This window comes from Argentina silus, assembly GCF_951799395.1.
Source record: "Argentina silus genome assembly, chromosome: 15".
Lineage (NCBI taxonomy): Eukaryota > Metazoa > Chordata > Actinopteri > Argentiniformes > Argentinidae > Argentina > Argentina silus.
The window spans coordinates 9,864,091-9,881,003 of NC_139669.1; the positions used below are offsets into that span (position 1 = coordinate 9,864,091).

At 44.4% G+C, this 16,913-nt stretch overlaps 4 protein-coding genes across 4 annotated transcripts in view; 3 read left to right on the forward strand and 1 right to left on the reverse strand.

The window, feature by feature from the left end:
- The window catches only part of ppp3cb (protein phosphatase 3, catalytic subunit, beta isozyme), a 19,789-nt gene extending 18,145 nt beyond the window's left edge, over nt 1–1,644 (reverse strand). The window contains exon 1 of the mRNA XM_083685917.1: nt 1,348–1,644. Coding sequence (XP_083542043.1) covers nt 1,348–1,396 — 49 coding nt within the window. The 5' untranslated portion in view covers nt 1,397–1,644. The remainder of the gene's footprint in view (nt 1–1,347) is intronic.
- A 1,326-nt stretch (nt 1,645–2,970) lies between these two features.
- Nucleotides 2,971–8,887, forward strand: ube2d2 (ubiquitin-conjugating enzyme E2D 2). Its single transcript, XM_083686013.1, has 7 exons — nt 2,971–3,239; nt 4,781–4,844; nt 6,177–6,208; nt 6,396–6,473; nt 6,699–6,804; nt 7,435–7,528; nt 7,765–8,887. Exons 1-7 carry the CDS (start codon nt 3,216–3,218, stop codon nt 7,808–7,810), a joined length of 444 nt encoding a protein of 147 aa, XP_083542139.1. The 5' UTR covers nt 2,971–3,215; the 3' UTR covers nt 7,811–8,887.
- A 509-nt stretch (nt 8,888–9,396) lies between these two features.
- LOC310816629 (CDGSH iron-sulfur domain-containing protein 1) lies at nt 9,397–11,774 on the forward strand. The gene is made up of 3 exons (XM_083686882.1): nt 9,397–9,575; nt 10,563–10,768; nt 11,629–11,774. The coding sequence occupies exons 1-3, from the start codon at nt 9,491–9,493 to the stop codon at nt 11,716–11,718; spliced, it is 381 nt and encodes a 126-aa protein (XP_083543008.1). The 5' UTR covers nt 9,397–9,490; the 3' UTR covers nt 11,719–11,774.
- Nucleotides 11,775–13,609: 1,835 nt separating this feature from the next.
- cxxc5b (CXXC finger protein 5b) lies at nt 13,610–16,188 on the forward strand. Its single transcript, XM_083685883.1, has 3 exons — nt 13,610–13,666; nt 13,775–13,865; nt 14,655–16,188. The coding sequence occupies exon 3, from the start codon at nt 14,768–14,770 to the stop codon at nt 15,602–15,604; it is 837 nt and encodes a 278-aa protein (XP_083542009.1). The 5' UTR covers nt 13,610–13,666; nt 13,775–13,865; nt 14,655–14,767; the 3' UTR covers nt 15,605–16,188.
- Nucleotides 16,189–16,913: the final 725 nt, after the last annotated feature.

Sequence of the window (16,913 nt, forward strand, 5' to 3'; positions counted from 1 at the left end):
CCAATGATGCAATAACATCATTATATGTTGCGCCCTTAATAAAAGCAATAGGCTACAACATCCCGATACGCAACTAAGCATTCCGAAACTCCATTTTGTCTCTCATTAGACTGTCAGTGAAACAGAGGAATCCGGGGAGGCCAATAAATATAAGAAGTGAGACCTAAAGACGCGCAGATTCGCGCAGATGCACTTCATTTCTTTAGCCATAATTTAGCGTGAGAGAGCACTAAGAAGTGTTGATTCAAAGCGACATATGCACCATTATGGTCCAAACATCCAAAAATAAGAACACAACAATACGTGCACAGTGGATGAAATAAGGACTCCAATATTAATGCCATATGGAACGGAATCGGGTCTACCTCGTACGTTATCACCCAGAAACATTCCAACGAATCGATTCAATCGACTCAAATTTGATTGTCTAAAAATACATTCAGACATCGACTATGTAGGCCATGCTATAGAGCTCGCACAGCAGCCAATGTCATTGGTATGAACACTACGATTTCGCCAACGGAGGGGAGCTCGCAAAAATTCTTCAGGGTCGCCTAAGTGACAAGTCCCATAACATCCCTCTTTTCACATCATTGCTTACACGAATCCATGTATTAACTCGTTTTACTATGCTTTTCATTTCATCATCATCTGACACATTCAGCACTGATGCTTCCTAACATTGGATCAAAACATAGGCTACACATATATAACAAATAAACATTTTACCTTTAAGTCTCCCTTTCGCTGTCATCGTCAAACTGCCAGAAATGTTTCATTGGAACGAGATGCTAATCTCTCTCTCTCTCTCTCTCTCTCTCTCTCACACACACACACACACACACACACACACACACACACACACACACACACACACGCGCGCGCGCACACTCCACCCCCCCACCCCCCTCCTCTCTCTCTCTCTCTCTGGTATTCTGTAACAAACGTACCAGGCGCTAGGCGCGTAAATCGAGCTCATGCACCATCACTAGCTCAGTGCGCTCAGTGCGCACGGAGACATCCCCCATTATAAATAAGGGGGTATTTCCTTTTAACGCATAGAACACATTGCCTTATTGTATTCACAACCTAAAATAATAGATTAGCCTAATTTTGCATAATGGTATCACAGTGATAAGGGACATGTGAGACTAGTGATGCAGATATCCTACATGTGTCTATTATAAATTATGACTAAAGGGAAAGTAAATGCAAGCACATTTAGGCTATAGGCTATAGTCTAAATTATAACTTATAGGCCTAAATTGTAGAAAATACATTAGCACTGCATGTTTGCGAAAAACAAAAAGTGACACACACGAAACAATATAGACACTGTTTGCCTACATTTAACCGGCCGGTCGGAGGGGTTCAGGCTCGCGCTGTTGTCGGACATCTTCAGGGGCTTCTGTCAGGGGCCAAGCAAGCAGTTCTGGTCCAGGGCAGACGTCGAGTATTTTCGCGGTTGCGGGGTGCGTTTGCTGCAGTGGCATCACTCGGTGTCTCCGTTCTCTCTCAGACGTGGGAAGTCTGCATCGGTTACTTGGGGGCAGGAGTGGATACCTTGCTTCTGTGGCATGCTTGGACTCCTTTTGGGGATAGACAAAGGTGTCGAGAGGGCCTGGAAGGGACCTCTTAGTTGCCTTACTTCAGGACACAGTATGCGCTCTGCTGTGCGGCAACACCCCGGAATGGCGAAAGGAGGAACTCCCACGCACACAGCTGACAGGGACTGCCTCATACCGCCATCCTGTGGAGGCATTGCTGGGCTTTCCCCCCTCTCATCGTCGACCCCCTTTTTGCAGGCATGTGTGTGTGTCTGTGTGACTATCTGTGTGTGTGTGTGTGTGTGTGTGTGTGTGTGTGTGTGTGTGTGTGTGTGTGTGTGTGTGTGTGTGTGTGTGTGCAGCCGTGCGTGTCTGCGTGCTTGCGCAACGTCGCCTATTCACCATAATAAATTGCTGAATGATTTTCATTATGGGGAATTTGCCCCAAAAACTGAGCCTCTGCAAAGAATGCCTTTGGTTGTGAGCTACTAGTCACAATGGCCTTTAGGATCCCTATACACAAATAGCCTATGGCTATAGACCTCTGTAAGAATAACTCCTCTTCGTGTAGAGATTTATTCTCTACATAAGGTTCAGCATTAGGCCTATGCCCTCTGTGCAATGTCTTCTTTATTTCTGATGGAGACACGGGCTTTATGAGAAAAACAATTGAATCCAAATGTATGCATATGAATATAGCCTATAAGTGGAGCATAATTCCTTTTTTTTTTTTTTTTTTTTTTTTATAGCTCTAAGCTGAAGGATGGGTGATTGTGTATTATATATTCTATTCTATTAACTATTCTATTATATTCTACTTTATTCTACTCTGTTCAGTTATATTTCGTTATATCATAACACGATATTACTATACTCTATTTTTAGTCAATGGACAGTGTTTTATGTTGTGTTGGGTCTACATTAGAGTCAAACTGAAGCTGAATATCTCACATCACATTATTCGGTGAAAATTACAAATATTACACAGCCACTTCCTCATACAAACGCTACTTTCTCGCGATAAGAATGCGAATAGCCATCATATCCCTCCGCGCTACATAAAACTTATCCCCGATGTATTTTTTATTTTTATTTAACAGCCCCACAGATTTTTAGACACCATGTAAATGATTAAACTGAGTGTGATATGGCCGACTCCTATCTATCGCAACTCATTATCTGTATAAAAAAGGAACAAAAAAAATAGTAAACCCATTGGCAAGGATCTCTAGTAAGCTCTCAATGGTGCAAAATATGTGTATGAAAGCCATTTTGGCTCGAATCATTCAAGTGAACTATTCATATCCTGTCGCCTATAGAGAGCCGAAATGACGTCAATTGCACCTCTATGTTGTCGGCGCGCAATCCATGGTGCTGAAAATCCGTGATGGATGCGCATGTTGGCGGAAGGGTTCCTACAAGCAGCGCAGAGTGAGTGGTTTGGTAGCCGCTGCAGCAGGAGGAAGGACCGCGGTTCTACCCCTAGTATCTTTCAGTTTCGCCTTAAAATTATATCGGCGGCCCCCTTGTAATAGCGATCAGTAATTTGAGTATTAGACCAAGGTATTCTTTGATATATACTTCGAAGTATTACCCCCGGATAGATACAGCAACCGCCATTTTAATCGAGTATAACACGTTTTCGGTGACAGCAGCGCTAGCACAACAATGGCTCTGAAAAGAATTCACAAGGTAAGAAGGAAGTCAACGACAAGGCCCAATGTTTCGCAGTTGAAATTAACAAGCGACGTATTTTCATATTTTGCCCGTCCGATATTTGTTGTCCGACTAGTTTATGAAGTACATATTGTGGCTTAAAAATGCTGTCAACTAACGGTACGGTAAATGTAGCCAGTTAGCTCGGCCGTGAAGCAGTGCGCCTCGTCCAGTCAATGCTCCCATTTCACATTTTATTTGGGCCCTCAGGCTCCACACAGTACCGTTACTAGTGGTAGGTAGTTATATTGTATACAAACTAACGTTAGCTAGCTGTGCCCTTTCTTTGATCGACAATTGAATATACAATTATATTATGATGCAAGGTAGTTAGCGAGCTAGCTATATGTATAGTTTACCCACCTATCATTGGTTGTATAAATCAACCAACGTTAGCCAGTAAGCTACAGCTAACGTGTGGCTATGCAGATCGTACATAGCTAGCATCTCGCCAATTTAGATTGGTAATGTGTTGCTAGCTAGATGTTATCAGGTAATCTAGCTACGACATAATGTTGCTACCTTCCCATTATAAATCGATTTTGACAATCGCAACCTAGCAGGGTAGCTCATTCATACTAGCTAGCTAGCTAACTTGTGTCATGGTACGAACCACCTAGCAAGCTGTAATTGTTGCAAGCTAGCTTTGCATATATATATATATATATAATATTCCGAATCGTTTTAAAAACAGGCCACCAAGCGCTGTTGTCCAGCTAATATGGGGCATACCTATAGTCTGGCCACAGCAAGGATGTTTTAGATGAGCTAACGTTAGTTGTAAGAGATGGCTAGCTGCCTTCCTAGTCATGTTTGCTTACCCAGGGCAGGCAGCAAGGCCAACTACCCTAATAGCGATAATGTATCTTGGCCTTTTACACGTTCTTATCAACAACCACGGCCATCTAGTTAGCTAGCTAACGTTAGAATCCGTGGTAGTCTAGTCATGACTGGGGTCACCGTTGGCTACTGACAGTGAGTGAAACGAGGTACTTTTGGTAGTTAGGTAGCTAATTACAACTAGCAACGTACGTGTATCAGCGACATTGACAAATGTTATCATGCAAGCCCGGTGTCCTGCATGAGGTTTGCTAAAAAAAATAAAAAAAAACATCATTGGTTATGATCTCAGGTTGTCATGTCACTTCGGAAATGGTTTCTGTTATGTAATATGTTAATTTCAATTATCAATGCTCGATGAGGAGTTCTGTACGATAAGGCAGTTCTCACAGTTTTACTTCTTTTACACATTAAAAAAAGTCTCAATGTCTTGTCTGGAGTAGTCCCAGTAAATTCTGGTGTCACATTAGCACTTGTTAAGATTGTTTAGAAAAGCTCTATACAAATAAACGAAGGAGTATTATTATTATTACTAGTAAGGACATGATGAGGTGCAGATCCAGTACTCTTGGAGTAGTTTAACTATTGAAAGATGTCACTCATGTGATGACGGTGTTCCGATAAAGACAGGGGATGTTTCAACAAACACTGCTAACCACCATATTGTCTCCTATTAGGAGTTGAATGACTTGGCACGGGACCCTCCAGCCCAGTGTTCTGCAGGACCAGTAGGAGATGACAGTAAGTAATCAGCAGGCGACTCAACCATGTGCCAGAAATCAATATCTGTTTTTTGAACAGCCCATTCAACATTTCAGTCTTCAAGCTTCCTCACAGGTCTCCCAATGAGCACACAATTCTCTTCTTGACGGTTATTTTTCAAACTGATCTTAAAAGGTGGTGAGATTTCTGGAGTTTAATAGCCCTATGCACTGACCAAAAAAACCAAACTCTCTTGTCAAAAGCAGCTACATGGAGTATCTGCATCTCTGTCAAAACATCTCAGCCTGACTGTGACCCCAGACAGATTAGGTTTCTTCTACAATATCACTGAAACTTCTCACCTGAATCTGTTTCACTTTTGGTTATGAGGCCAATGTTTCTAAGGATCAGTTTGGTACAGCAAGTGAGTTAACCTCTATGCAACGTGTGTTAGGTTTTACGTTATTTTCCAGAAGCACAGAAATTGTCACATTGTGGCTGCCTTGCCTTGCCTGACTAGAGGAGGAGCTTTATGTATCATGTAGACTGATTCCACATTTCGTGACAGTCCATCCACTATATTAAGCAGAGTAAGGGAATGACTGAGCACACCCTGGCCAGTTTGAGACCCTACCTACAGAGATAGTTACTGGTATACTTGGTAATTACTGAGTCCTCCTTCATATTAACATAGAAATCGGTCTATGTATCATGCCACTTATTCAACATAAGCAATGTCATATTATATATAGATTGGTTTTGTTTGCCAAGTGTCAAATGCTATCACAGCTATGTTGCCAATTTGATGTTAAATAATACAGACTATTTCATAAAAGAATACAGTGATGTTATGTCACAAATTGGACCAAGCGGCTCTGGATTGATACTCGCATCAGAGATTACCACTGTAAATCCTGCCTGCTTTAGTTCCAGTGTCTGCCTAGCTACTAGCTAGCCACATGCTGGCTTAAGGCACATCATCCAGGCAACAGTCTGATACACTAAAAACTACCTGCTGACTAAGGCCAATGGCAGCTAGCCTAGTTCTTTTGTTTGCTGTGTTATTTCAGGATAGCATTTATATACTTTTGATAGTTGGTCTGGAGTTCTCTTGTTGTCATGACCTTCACATTTATCCTTATCTCTAGATGACAATGGGCCACACCCTGTATTTTTAGGATGGATTACGTAACCAGCATTGTAATATTTGCTTGAATTCAAATATCAATTTGCCTAACTGCGCGGGCATTATTCATTACACACGTCTATCTGGGGTTTTTTTTTATAATGGTTTTTGGAGAACACTACCCGTAGTTGAGCCTGTTGACATACTTTCATAGATTGTGATTGTTTCCCATCTCTCTCTTTCAGTGTTTCACTGGCAAGCCACAATAATGGGACCTGTAAGTATTGTGACTGTCACCTGCCCTGAATGATAGAAATACTATCTCTTGTGTTCCTAATAGTACAGATGTTCTCCCTATTGAGTGTTGACAGTACAGTACTCTCCATGATGAAACATTGTGAAAGCTCAGCTCTGCTATAATGGCATTGATGTCAATGCTGATGCTATGCTTCTTTCTTTGACAGAATGACAGTCCTTACCAGGGTGGGGTATTCTTCCTAACCATTCACTTTCCCACAGACTACCCCTTCAAACCGCCAAAGGTGAGCAAGAAACATTTTATATATACATACATATAAATACATACATGCATGCATGTATGTATACATACAGTGATGAGTGGCAGTCACTGTTGCTATCAAACTGAGAAAAACATATTGTTTGTGCACATTTTCTCTCTTTTTGATACTATCATGATCCTTTTGTCTGTCCAATCAAATTACTCAACCACCCTTTTTTCCTCCCCTGTACTCCCTCTCTCTTTACAGGTTGCATTTACCACAAGAATCTACCACCCAAATATCAACAGCAATGGCAGCATCTGTCTCGACATCCTGCGATCACAGTGGTCTCCCGCTCTCACCATCTCCAAAGGTACACAAACGAATGCAGAGTCAAAGTTAATCCACCTTGTTTGTGTTGGGCTGTAAGACTTGGCAGTGTCTATCAGATGTTATCTGTTCTTGTATTGTACCTGTGTTTCTGTGTCTTTTGTGGGGCTTCTATTGGATGACTGACTGTAAACCTTTCTGTTTGACTTTTTCACAATTTGTAGCTAGAGATATATGCACTACCATATCGAAACTGGCAGATAATCGTTAAATATACATTTTAGGAACAATTCATTGGATTGCCAATAGTCTTTACAGATATTTGATCAGAGCCCAAAATACTTTGTCCCTCAAGTTAAGTTAGCAAGAGCGAAAATGTGTGGAGCATTAATAAAATGTCCTGAAATCCATTTCCAAAATGTCCTGCCCAATTATGAAATGGAAAATGTAGATTTTGTTTTTGCAAACCTATATCGGTGTCATGTAAGATGGTGGAGGAAATACTGGATATTTGTAATAACCCACATTTACCTACAGGTGCATCCCTAGTTGCAGCTTAGAATCTCTACCTTTCTGTGGTTCAGAGTTGGCCCTCCTCGCCCTTGACCTGAGCTGACCTGAGTTCTGATGTATCGCTTCCAAATGTAATTGTGAACCTTGGCATCTCCCTTAGTTCTCCTGTCTATCTGCTCTCTGCTGTGCGACCCAAACCCGGACGACCCGCTAGTACCCGAGATCGCCCGCATCTACAAGACGGACAGGGAAAAGTAAGTACCCCGACTGTACCACTCCAACCCTAGGATGGGGTACACCGCTCCATCCATAGGGCTCAATTTGGGGTTTTCTGGCTAAGTCTTTTACATAGATAGTCCTATCTGTGTACTTGAGCTTTGAAATTCATGCACTTAGCATAGGGACTTTTGACTGCTAAGGTGTGTATATATATAGTTCATGGACCAGACGAGCAAAGAAACTCAAACCTCTTCTCTTTTATTTTTTTCAGGTACAACAGAATAGCTCGGGAATGGACACAAAAGTATGCAATGTAGTGTTGGGGTAGAATCATGGCGAACCACCTCTACAACAAAAGGTTAGGGGAGCTTTGAAAGTAAAGAGAGAAAAAAAAACGAAAAAGTCAAAACAGATCTTGTTGGTTTCCATTGGAGTGCTTTCTTTGAGCCACGCCTCCCCTTACCAGAGCACCTGTAAAACCCCATCTTTTACCCTCCCTGCCCCCCCCCTCCTCCCCATGATCCCCCCCCCCACAAACCCACTCAAACTGGCAGCCATGGTGTACATATTCTCAAACTGCAATCGTAGCCCTCTCTCCCTCCCCACACCCCTTGCGCTCCCCTCCCTGTTCTCTTATCACTCTGCAGGCTGGACGACTCGCCCATAGGGCCCTGCCTGCACCCTCACTCCAAATGTCTATGACTCTAAAAGCATTCCTTATAAGTAAGACTAGGGGACTGTCTTCTTTTCCTTTTTCGGGGTTGGGGAGGGGGGTTGGGGGGTGAAGGGTCTGAGATTGAAGGATTTTTACACTCTGTACCCTTATTGTTTTGTTTTCCTGATATTCCAGCTATATTCTTAATTCAGGAAAGCTTTTCACGTGTGGGTCGAGGGCACTCTGTATTTTGTATAAATCTACAAGAAATTCTTTTAAAAATCATAGCAGGCTATAAATGGGAAACTGTATGGCCTTTTGGTCTGTACTCTTGGATTATATGAAATGATATCCTCTTTTCCCCACTATTGCCATAACCAAGATTGTTCCCCCTGCACGTACGCACGTGTGTGTGCGCGCGCGCACACACACACACTCAAAGATACCCCCTAACCCCCTTTCGCCACCACCACCTTTGTTACAATCACAAACAGGAGGTTTTGGACCAGGTATTTAAGCAAGTTTCTTAGTTTAACCTGTGTTTTATTATTTCCCTATAACTCTTAGGTTGCATTTTTGCTATTGTTGAATTAGAGGCTAACATCTTCAGGCTGTGGGACTGGCTTGGGCTCTGGGTGCGAGGACACGCTCCTCACACAAACTCTGTATATTGAATTACCTGAGAGGCTCGTTGAGCTGTGTGTGTTGATTAAACTGTGTAATAAAAACCATGACTCGAGTGACTTTGTGCATCGAGTCGGTGATGTTGAGGTGCTGTGACTGTTTCAATACTGGTTACTCACTTTTATAGTTTAAATTATTACACATTAAATGACTAAATAGTCAGGCTTCTGTGGAGTTGCACTTTTTAATCGTGGGAATCTGTCAGTTGGTTTTTCATCAGTCATTGGGTAAACTGTTACTGTTCCACGTAATTATTCTGTGAAAATACTTTGTATGCACTCTAGATGGCAGAATAGAGGCAGAGCTGGAAAATGTATTTATGGCAAATCTATTGTAACTAATTGTAAAATGACGGGTTCTAGTAACAGGTACTAATACAGATTAAATCAGGAAATATTGTTGAATTATTTTTATTTAATATCTCGCACATATGACAGCTAGAAGAGAAACTGATTGAGACTACTTATTTTTACTTACTATGTAACTTTCTGGCAAATAGTTCTCATTGCCCTGGCCTATTGGTCATCACACCAGTGACGTCGCTCAGTCCGGACTTGTACCTATCGCCTGAAAGGACAGGGTTCAGATGTAACCGACTGACCTTGGTGGCAAACCCAAAACGTGGTAAACCCAAAACATCGCACTGACCAGCTCAAAGATGTCAACTCCGATTTTACCGTCGTTGCCAATGCCGCCTGTGTCATCAATGCCAGTATTAAGCCCTGGATTCCGGATCTCCAAAGGTAAATCAATTTATGATGTACTGGCTAGATAACCCGAATGTCCAATGCCTAAGTCCAGGTCTAAATAAATAATTAACAGTTTAACTATTCGAATAGACTCACCATGTTGAGCCACAGATCAAGATTCAGGTCCTGTAAATTGATCAAACTATAGCTATTTAGTAATGTTACCTAAACAAAAAAACTTACTACACTAATTACTGCCGTTTATAATGACTACCACGGAATGGTCGTTATTATTGGTGAGACACCTGTTTAGAGAAGCCCTGAATTATATCGACGTCGGTTGTAGGTGTTTGTCTCACTCCACCCAAGTGGAAACACATTGGTAATCGGTGTGTCGTGGTACAAACACCAGCACTCGTGTCAGGTGACTTACGTGGACATTACTCGAGAGCTAAGCCGCTAGGCGTTATATCGGTCTGTGCTAAATCATCACAAAGACCACTACAGAGACATTTATTCCGTGGTTCCATCCTAGGATAAAGAAATAGATTATTTCCCCGTCGAAGATTCCAACCAAGTATTAATGCGCTTTTCTACATGCAGCTGCGCAGAGCTCTATGCTTGTTGGCCTCGCGTTGCCCCGAGCTCAGATTTCACATGGCGGGTTATCTGGGGCTACGCAGCAGACTGGTATGCATGCCGCGGTCTGTCGGACTAGAGAGCATAACAAAACAAAAATAGTAGAGTTTCATTCAGTGTTCATTGTGGTTATTTCACTCATACACCTAGGATGAGAAGAGCCGGCCCTATTGCTTGTTATGTTCTACCCTTGTGCACATATTTTCATGGATTAAGAACAGCCGAGATTAGTGTTCTTACACATGACCTACTATGCTTAGCCAGTTATTCAGAAAGCAGAATGTTATTGCCATCTATAGCCCCTTTACCCTTTGCAGGGTTGCAGGTATGAATACACGTGTGAGCTCTGTCATGCATGTGTAAATCGAATGAATCTGTGAAAGTGTGTGTGTGTTTCGACAGACCAGCTGACCATTATGGTCCCGGTGGCGGTGGTGGCAGCTTTCGGCGGCTACCTGGTGAGCTGGTACATGAGTGGACGTGGGTGCAGCAGGAAGGGCAAGGTGAACGATTGCGTCAGTAAGGACATCCCTAGGGTGGTGCACAGCTACGACATGGAGGACATCGGCAGCAAAGCCGTCTACTGCCGCTGCTGGAGGTCCAAGAAGGTGGGCCTGTCATTCACTATCATATTCTGGCTTTTTTGGGCTGTTTTGTGAATGGCTTGTGTTTAAAATGCATTTAAAGAGACACTTCACAATGTATTTTTTTGACATTCGTAATCTCCAGCACCATACCAGTGTCTGCATATATGAAAATGATTTTCTATTTCCTGTAATCAATAAGATAAGAAAAAAATCCTAAGGAAATGACTCCCCATGATGTCATTGGACCCTTTAAGGTGTTTTTGTGTGGTTTGGCCTCATGTCTGTCAGGTGCAAGTACAGCAGAGATACTCTAGGCCTATAGTTTACAGTAGATTTGGCTAGACGGCAGCATTCCAAAGAGGGATAGGCTACAATAGCTAAGATTCGATTTTATTGTCCTCCAATGAGGAAATTAATTTCTCATACATTACATAAAGAGACCAACAGAACACAACCCCAGACGTAATGCTTACAGTATGGACCAAGTCAAGTATGTAACGTTCCAACCACGCTTCTCTAGCAGCCAACAGTGTTCCAAAGGATGACGGTTATGGAAAATTATTCTACCCATAGGAAACCATGGATGTTAGTGCTACTTGAACAAGCTCAAAAGCAAAAATGTTCAGTTCATCGTCCTTTGTGGCCGCTGCTCATTTTAACAATGGGCCACACGTCGTTCATGACCCCAACTTGACTTTGCCCATAGGAGGAATAGGATGGCAAAGGCAGGTGGAGAGCACAACCTCAAGGTCATCTTTGATCTTTCACTTTCTAGCCCATGAAGAATGCTTATTGGTTGAGCTACATTCAATAACTCAGTTAGAGTAGTTGTTTTCCATCCACCTGCCTAATATTAAAGAAAATGTTTTGTGATGTTTTAGTTCCCCTTCTGTGACGGCTCTCATGTCAAGCACAACGAGGACACTGGTGACAACGTGGGTCCCCTCATCATTAAGAAGAAGGATGTCTAATGAACCATACGGTCCATCCCCACCCCTTTGCCCGCCCCCCTCCTATCCAACCGTCATTCAACATCACTGCCACAGTCACCTTAAACGATCGTTTGACATTCCCTAGAGATTTTGCTGATGATGATTCTCTGCACACAGAACTAACTAAAGTAACCCCCTCAGTGCAGGACTGTTGCTCTGACTGATTTCAGACAACACAGAAACCCATAGACCCGTGATATTCAATCCTGGTCCTGGAGAGCCGTAGTGGGTCCAGGTTTTTGTCCCAGCCTAGTGCTATCACACCTGATTGAACTAGTCAGCTGATCTTTAAAAGCTTGATGAGCTGAATCAGGTGTCGCTGCTGAGCTGGGACAAATGCCTGCAGCACTGCGGCTCTCCGCGACCAGAAGTGAGGATCACTGCCCCAGACCATAGTCTCTGAGCCCATAAGAATATTACATGATGTGATTTTGAGCTCTGCGATTGAATGTTTAGGAGGTGTTGGTCTTACCTGAATGACTAACATGTTAATAACGCATGTCTAATTTTGACAATGAAAAGAGGAGAATACGCCCTCAACTTGTACTTATATTTTCACCATATATGACCATCGTTTAGTGTTCAAAGCAACCTTAAAAATGAAGATCTATATTTTTTAATATCCTACAGAGAGACATTTTCTACTGAATATGACTGACTTGACGGTGATGTATTTGTTTTCCTGTATATTGTGAATAAAACTTGTCTTAAGTGGTCAGACTTGAGAGTTTTTGTCCATTTATTTTCGAATTGATTTCATCTTATATGTACTGCGTAATGGTGTTTATGCCATTTTAGCCAATGAGACAAGCAATACCTACTCTTGTCACTCGGAGACGCTATCGGTCCACGAATAGTCTTGGAGATGGAACTCTGCTCAGGCAGCGTCCTCCCCTTGCCCTAGTGGTAGCACACACACTTCAGTTGGCTGTGTGCCAAACAGACAGGACGTTACCAAGAGGTGGACTGGACTCCTGTCCGGTAAGAGTGACTAGGCAGGTATGTGTGGTGCACACCTCCCGACCTTGCTGCTCTCATGCTCTTTCTCAATTGTTAGATGCTTAATTCCCTTCGTGCTACTCAAAACGTCACAGGGAAACGAAGAGAAGAACTCGTAGCAAATTAGAAGTTCCACGCATGTCTGTCACTTGCACCAGGACAGTGACCCCTCTACGGCCAGTGATCGTGGACTGCACGGCCAGTTTGTGGAGCTGAACGAGGCCTACAGTGTACTGAGCAAGTATGTCTAGGAAGGACTACGACCTGCGGCTCTGGCAGCCATTCACTGGGGGACAGGCCTTCAGATCCACCTCCACCTACAGCCCAAGGTATGTACGTACAATACGCACACACACACACACACACACACACCAGGCTGCCCCCATCTCCTCTCACCAGACGAAGACCCTGCAGAAACCATGCCCAGTGCCCACCCAACATCAACTGGCATCACATGGCAGGAAACACTGACAGCATGACAGCATCACCTCTCTGATACCACTCATTAGGCATGCCACAAGTTCCACTCTCAAATAATTATTATTTTCCAAATTGGCAGTAATGCTAATCTAGTCAACTTCCTTACCTTATGACAGATCTAATAAATCATTTAATTTGACCCAAGAAAACTATCAGGACCAATCACCGACATGGGTGTGGATATTGAGTGGTGTTCCTCCCTGTCGTTTTGTTAGTTTGACACTGACACACGACATTAGGCACAGAGATTAAGCGCGCATTTTCTATGCAGCGGCAATGGGTTCCTTTTTCTGCGTCTCACGACCAAGAGTCCACTTCGCTTTTTGTGTGACGCCCCCCCAAAATCCATGAAGTGGGTTTGCATGTTCCTCTCTGCGAACAGCGGGGACGAGGAGGTGGGAAGAATGCGAGTCGGGAAGGCTATGCGCCCGAATTGAACTACTACATGGTTTGCTTCCCCGTTTTCTCTCGTGTCCGCTGTTCGACTGGACTGCACACTTGCTGTAAGGTGAGAATTAGTTGTATTTCTGTTTATCCTGTCTTTATTGTCTACTAGGCTACCCTACATGCGCGGAAGACGCGGCGCCGCGCAGACAGACCACTCGGACACAGTGCAGGGGCGCTATGGTCAGTTCGCCATCGCGTTGGTAGGTGCAAGAATTACGACACCTATTGGCTGTGTCACTGTCAATATGATAATGAAATGTAATGCAATTAGAGACATTAATACTTTATCTTACTCGATTGAATCCTCTTACCACGATATAGCGAAAGAGTAATTGAGCGTCTTTTTTAATCAATTGCGACCGCATAGTCTAAACGCGCGCATTCAGTGGACTGTCACCGAAGCTAGACAAAAGGTAGGCTATTTTTTGTTGTACCGTACAGTATTTAAACTGGATCGTTTCTGGTGGAGGTTATTATGTAGCATTGTGGCTGTCTTGGATTACTACAACAGTCGTCAAAATTTATTTGAAAAGCGCGCTCCAAATGTGCCTTGCGCATATGCGCATTATTTGTTTGCATATTGTTGTGTCGTACGTCGGAGAGCGATTACATCTAGATACCCCCCTGTTAAGTTATAACAGAAACACAAATAATGTCCAAACATAAGCCGATGGTCATGTTATGCTGTGTAATGATTTGATACCTATGTGTTTATTTTTGGACACATTTCAGGCCTACGTGAAGCTCACTAATCTATATCTCTAGGCTATGTCTCGAAACTGAGCTGGTCATTCTCCCTCTCCCTCACCCAACAAAACCAGCAATCCATTAAATAGTGCATCTCTAGGCCAATATATTTCTCTTCTGTCCTCTTCTCACATTCTCTTTGTCTTTTTTCTCTCTCTCTCCAACCTCCACCCACCCCCCACCCCACCCCACCCCACCCCACTCCATCCATCCCCTTATGCTCCGCTCTGTTGGATACGAAGGTGACAGAGAGAATGGGACTTTAAAGGCTGGCAACTGAACTAGACCGCTGGAGCGTTGTTGTCTCTCCCCTCCCACCTTGGCTTCACCCTCCCCACCACCATCAACCTCCAATATGTCCACTGCCCTGGAAGTTGCTGGCCCATCCTCCCCTGAGCAGCAGAGAGGCAGCAGGATCCACAGTGAGCCTCTGAGAAGGAGCCTGAAGCGCTCTCACCCCTATACCATCTCCCAGTACATCTCCACCACCAACAGACTGGCCCACCACCAAAGCACCAGAGGCATGGATGTCAGGGGCCTCCTCCATCCTGCCACAGTCCAGCACAGGCCTACCCAAACGGTGCAGACCAAACCTCGCCGGGCCCCCACCCGCTCCAACCTCTGGGACTCCCCCAGTGGGCTGCACCTGGCCCATGCCGCGGAGCTGCTGATGCGGGCGGGGGTGCTGACACTGACCCCCACGGACCACAGTGATTCTCTGGGGCTGGGGACCAGGGAGGCAGGGGGTGGTGGAGAGGGTGGCCCAGGGGGGGAAGGGGACACCCTGAGCTGCGTGACAGACGTCCTCCCCCTGTTAGGGGCCTGGTTCCCATTAAACCCAGGACTCTTCCCTCTGATGGGGGGAGGTGGGTTTCTGACAGGAGGTGGGAGTGGGATGGGCGTGGCCGGGGTAGGGGAGAGTGCAGAGGGGGCACAGGGAGGGAGCTCATCCCCTGGCGGTGGCGGTGGGGGCGTGGCTGGGAGGAGGAAGAGGAAGCGGTGCGGGGAATGCGTGCCGTGCCGGCGCAGGGCCAACTGTGATGAGTGCAGCAGCTGCCGCAACCGCAAGACAGGTCACCAGATCTGTAAGTACAGGAAGTGCGAAGAGCTAAAGAGGAAGCCTGCCACAGGGTTCGAGGTGAGAGGGTCGACAGACTTTATTTTCGGCTCCAGGGATCCAATGGAAATATGAACCTCTGTGATACCATTTGAGGTAGTAGACTTTATATTAGTGGACTGGAGTTGTGGTAAAGACTGTGAATGTTTGCCCCCCCCTGTCCCCGCCCCCCCTGTCCTTTCACAGAGGATGGCTCACATAGGACTAACACCCATCTCACCCAAAGACTTGCCAAATCAACTCACTGGCTCCACCCATTTGGACTGTCATGGCTGTTGACGTTGTCAAGACGCTGGACATTAGTCGAGATTGGCTCAAGCTCCCACATTCACTCAAGTCAGATTGGGTTATAGATTGTATAAAGTATATACTTTTGACAATCAAAACATATCAAATAAATAGAGATATAAAACAATAAGATGTCATAACAACGTATTTAAGAGCCCCTTAGGTTTAGCAAAAGCCACCTTGATACTGTACTGTATATAGCTGGAAATGTACATTTTTGGAGAATTTAGTCATCGAAGCCTGCCTCTGACTCCAACATTTCTATATAAGCCAAACCACGCAGGGCAGACATCCCTGTGTTTCTACAGAGAGTCATGATATTTATGTTTGTTTTGATATTCATGTTGGAGTTGTGTGAATATTACGATGTGTTGCCTATGTATTTCATGTGCATTTCTACTGTGTACTTTTTGAATAAAAAAAGAAGGTGTGTAGGTGTGTGGGTGTGAGGGTGTGTATGTTTGTGTGTTCAATAGTGTTTCTGTGTCTATATTTGTGGAGTGGACTGATCTCTCCATTTCCCTCTGGGGATTATGTGTGTGTGTGTGTGTGTGTGTATTCGGGAAGCGGGGGCGGGGGGGTGTATGATGGCCTGAGAGTCTTATCACAAATGGCCAGACACCCCCCCCCCCAACACACATGCCACACACATCCAATCCATACACATACAAAATGCATGTGTTCATCCTAGAGCTAACACATACACACACACACACACATGCATTCTCTCCCATTCTTTCACAAGCACACAGCATTCAGACACATTTTTTCATTCTCTCACACACAACGAAGGCTACAGTGTCAACGCAGAGAAAGTCAGACTCAGGCAGGCCGGGGGGTTGGAGGTTGCCGTGACGATGGTTGATAAGATAAGACCTTATTCCTCCCTGGTTCGCTCCAGGGGACAGGGGATAGCGTAACCATGGAAACGGCAGGGGCGAGGTGTCACGCTGTAATTGGGCCATGGCTGCACATCCTGTGTGCCTTCAGTCAAGGGGGATCACAGAGAGCCTGTGTGTGTGCGTGTGTGCGTGTGTGCGTGTGTGTGTCCTGCACAGCACAGCCTAAGGAAGACTCGGGGAGAAAAATCATCAGG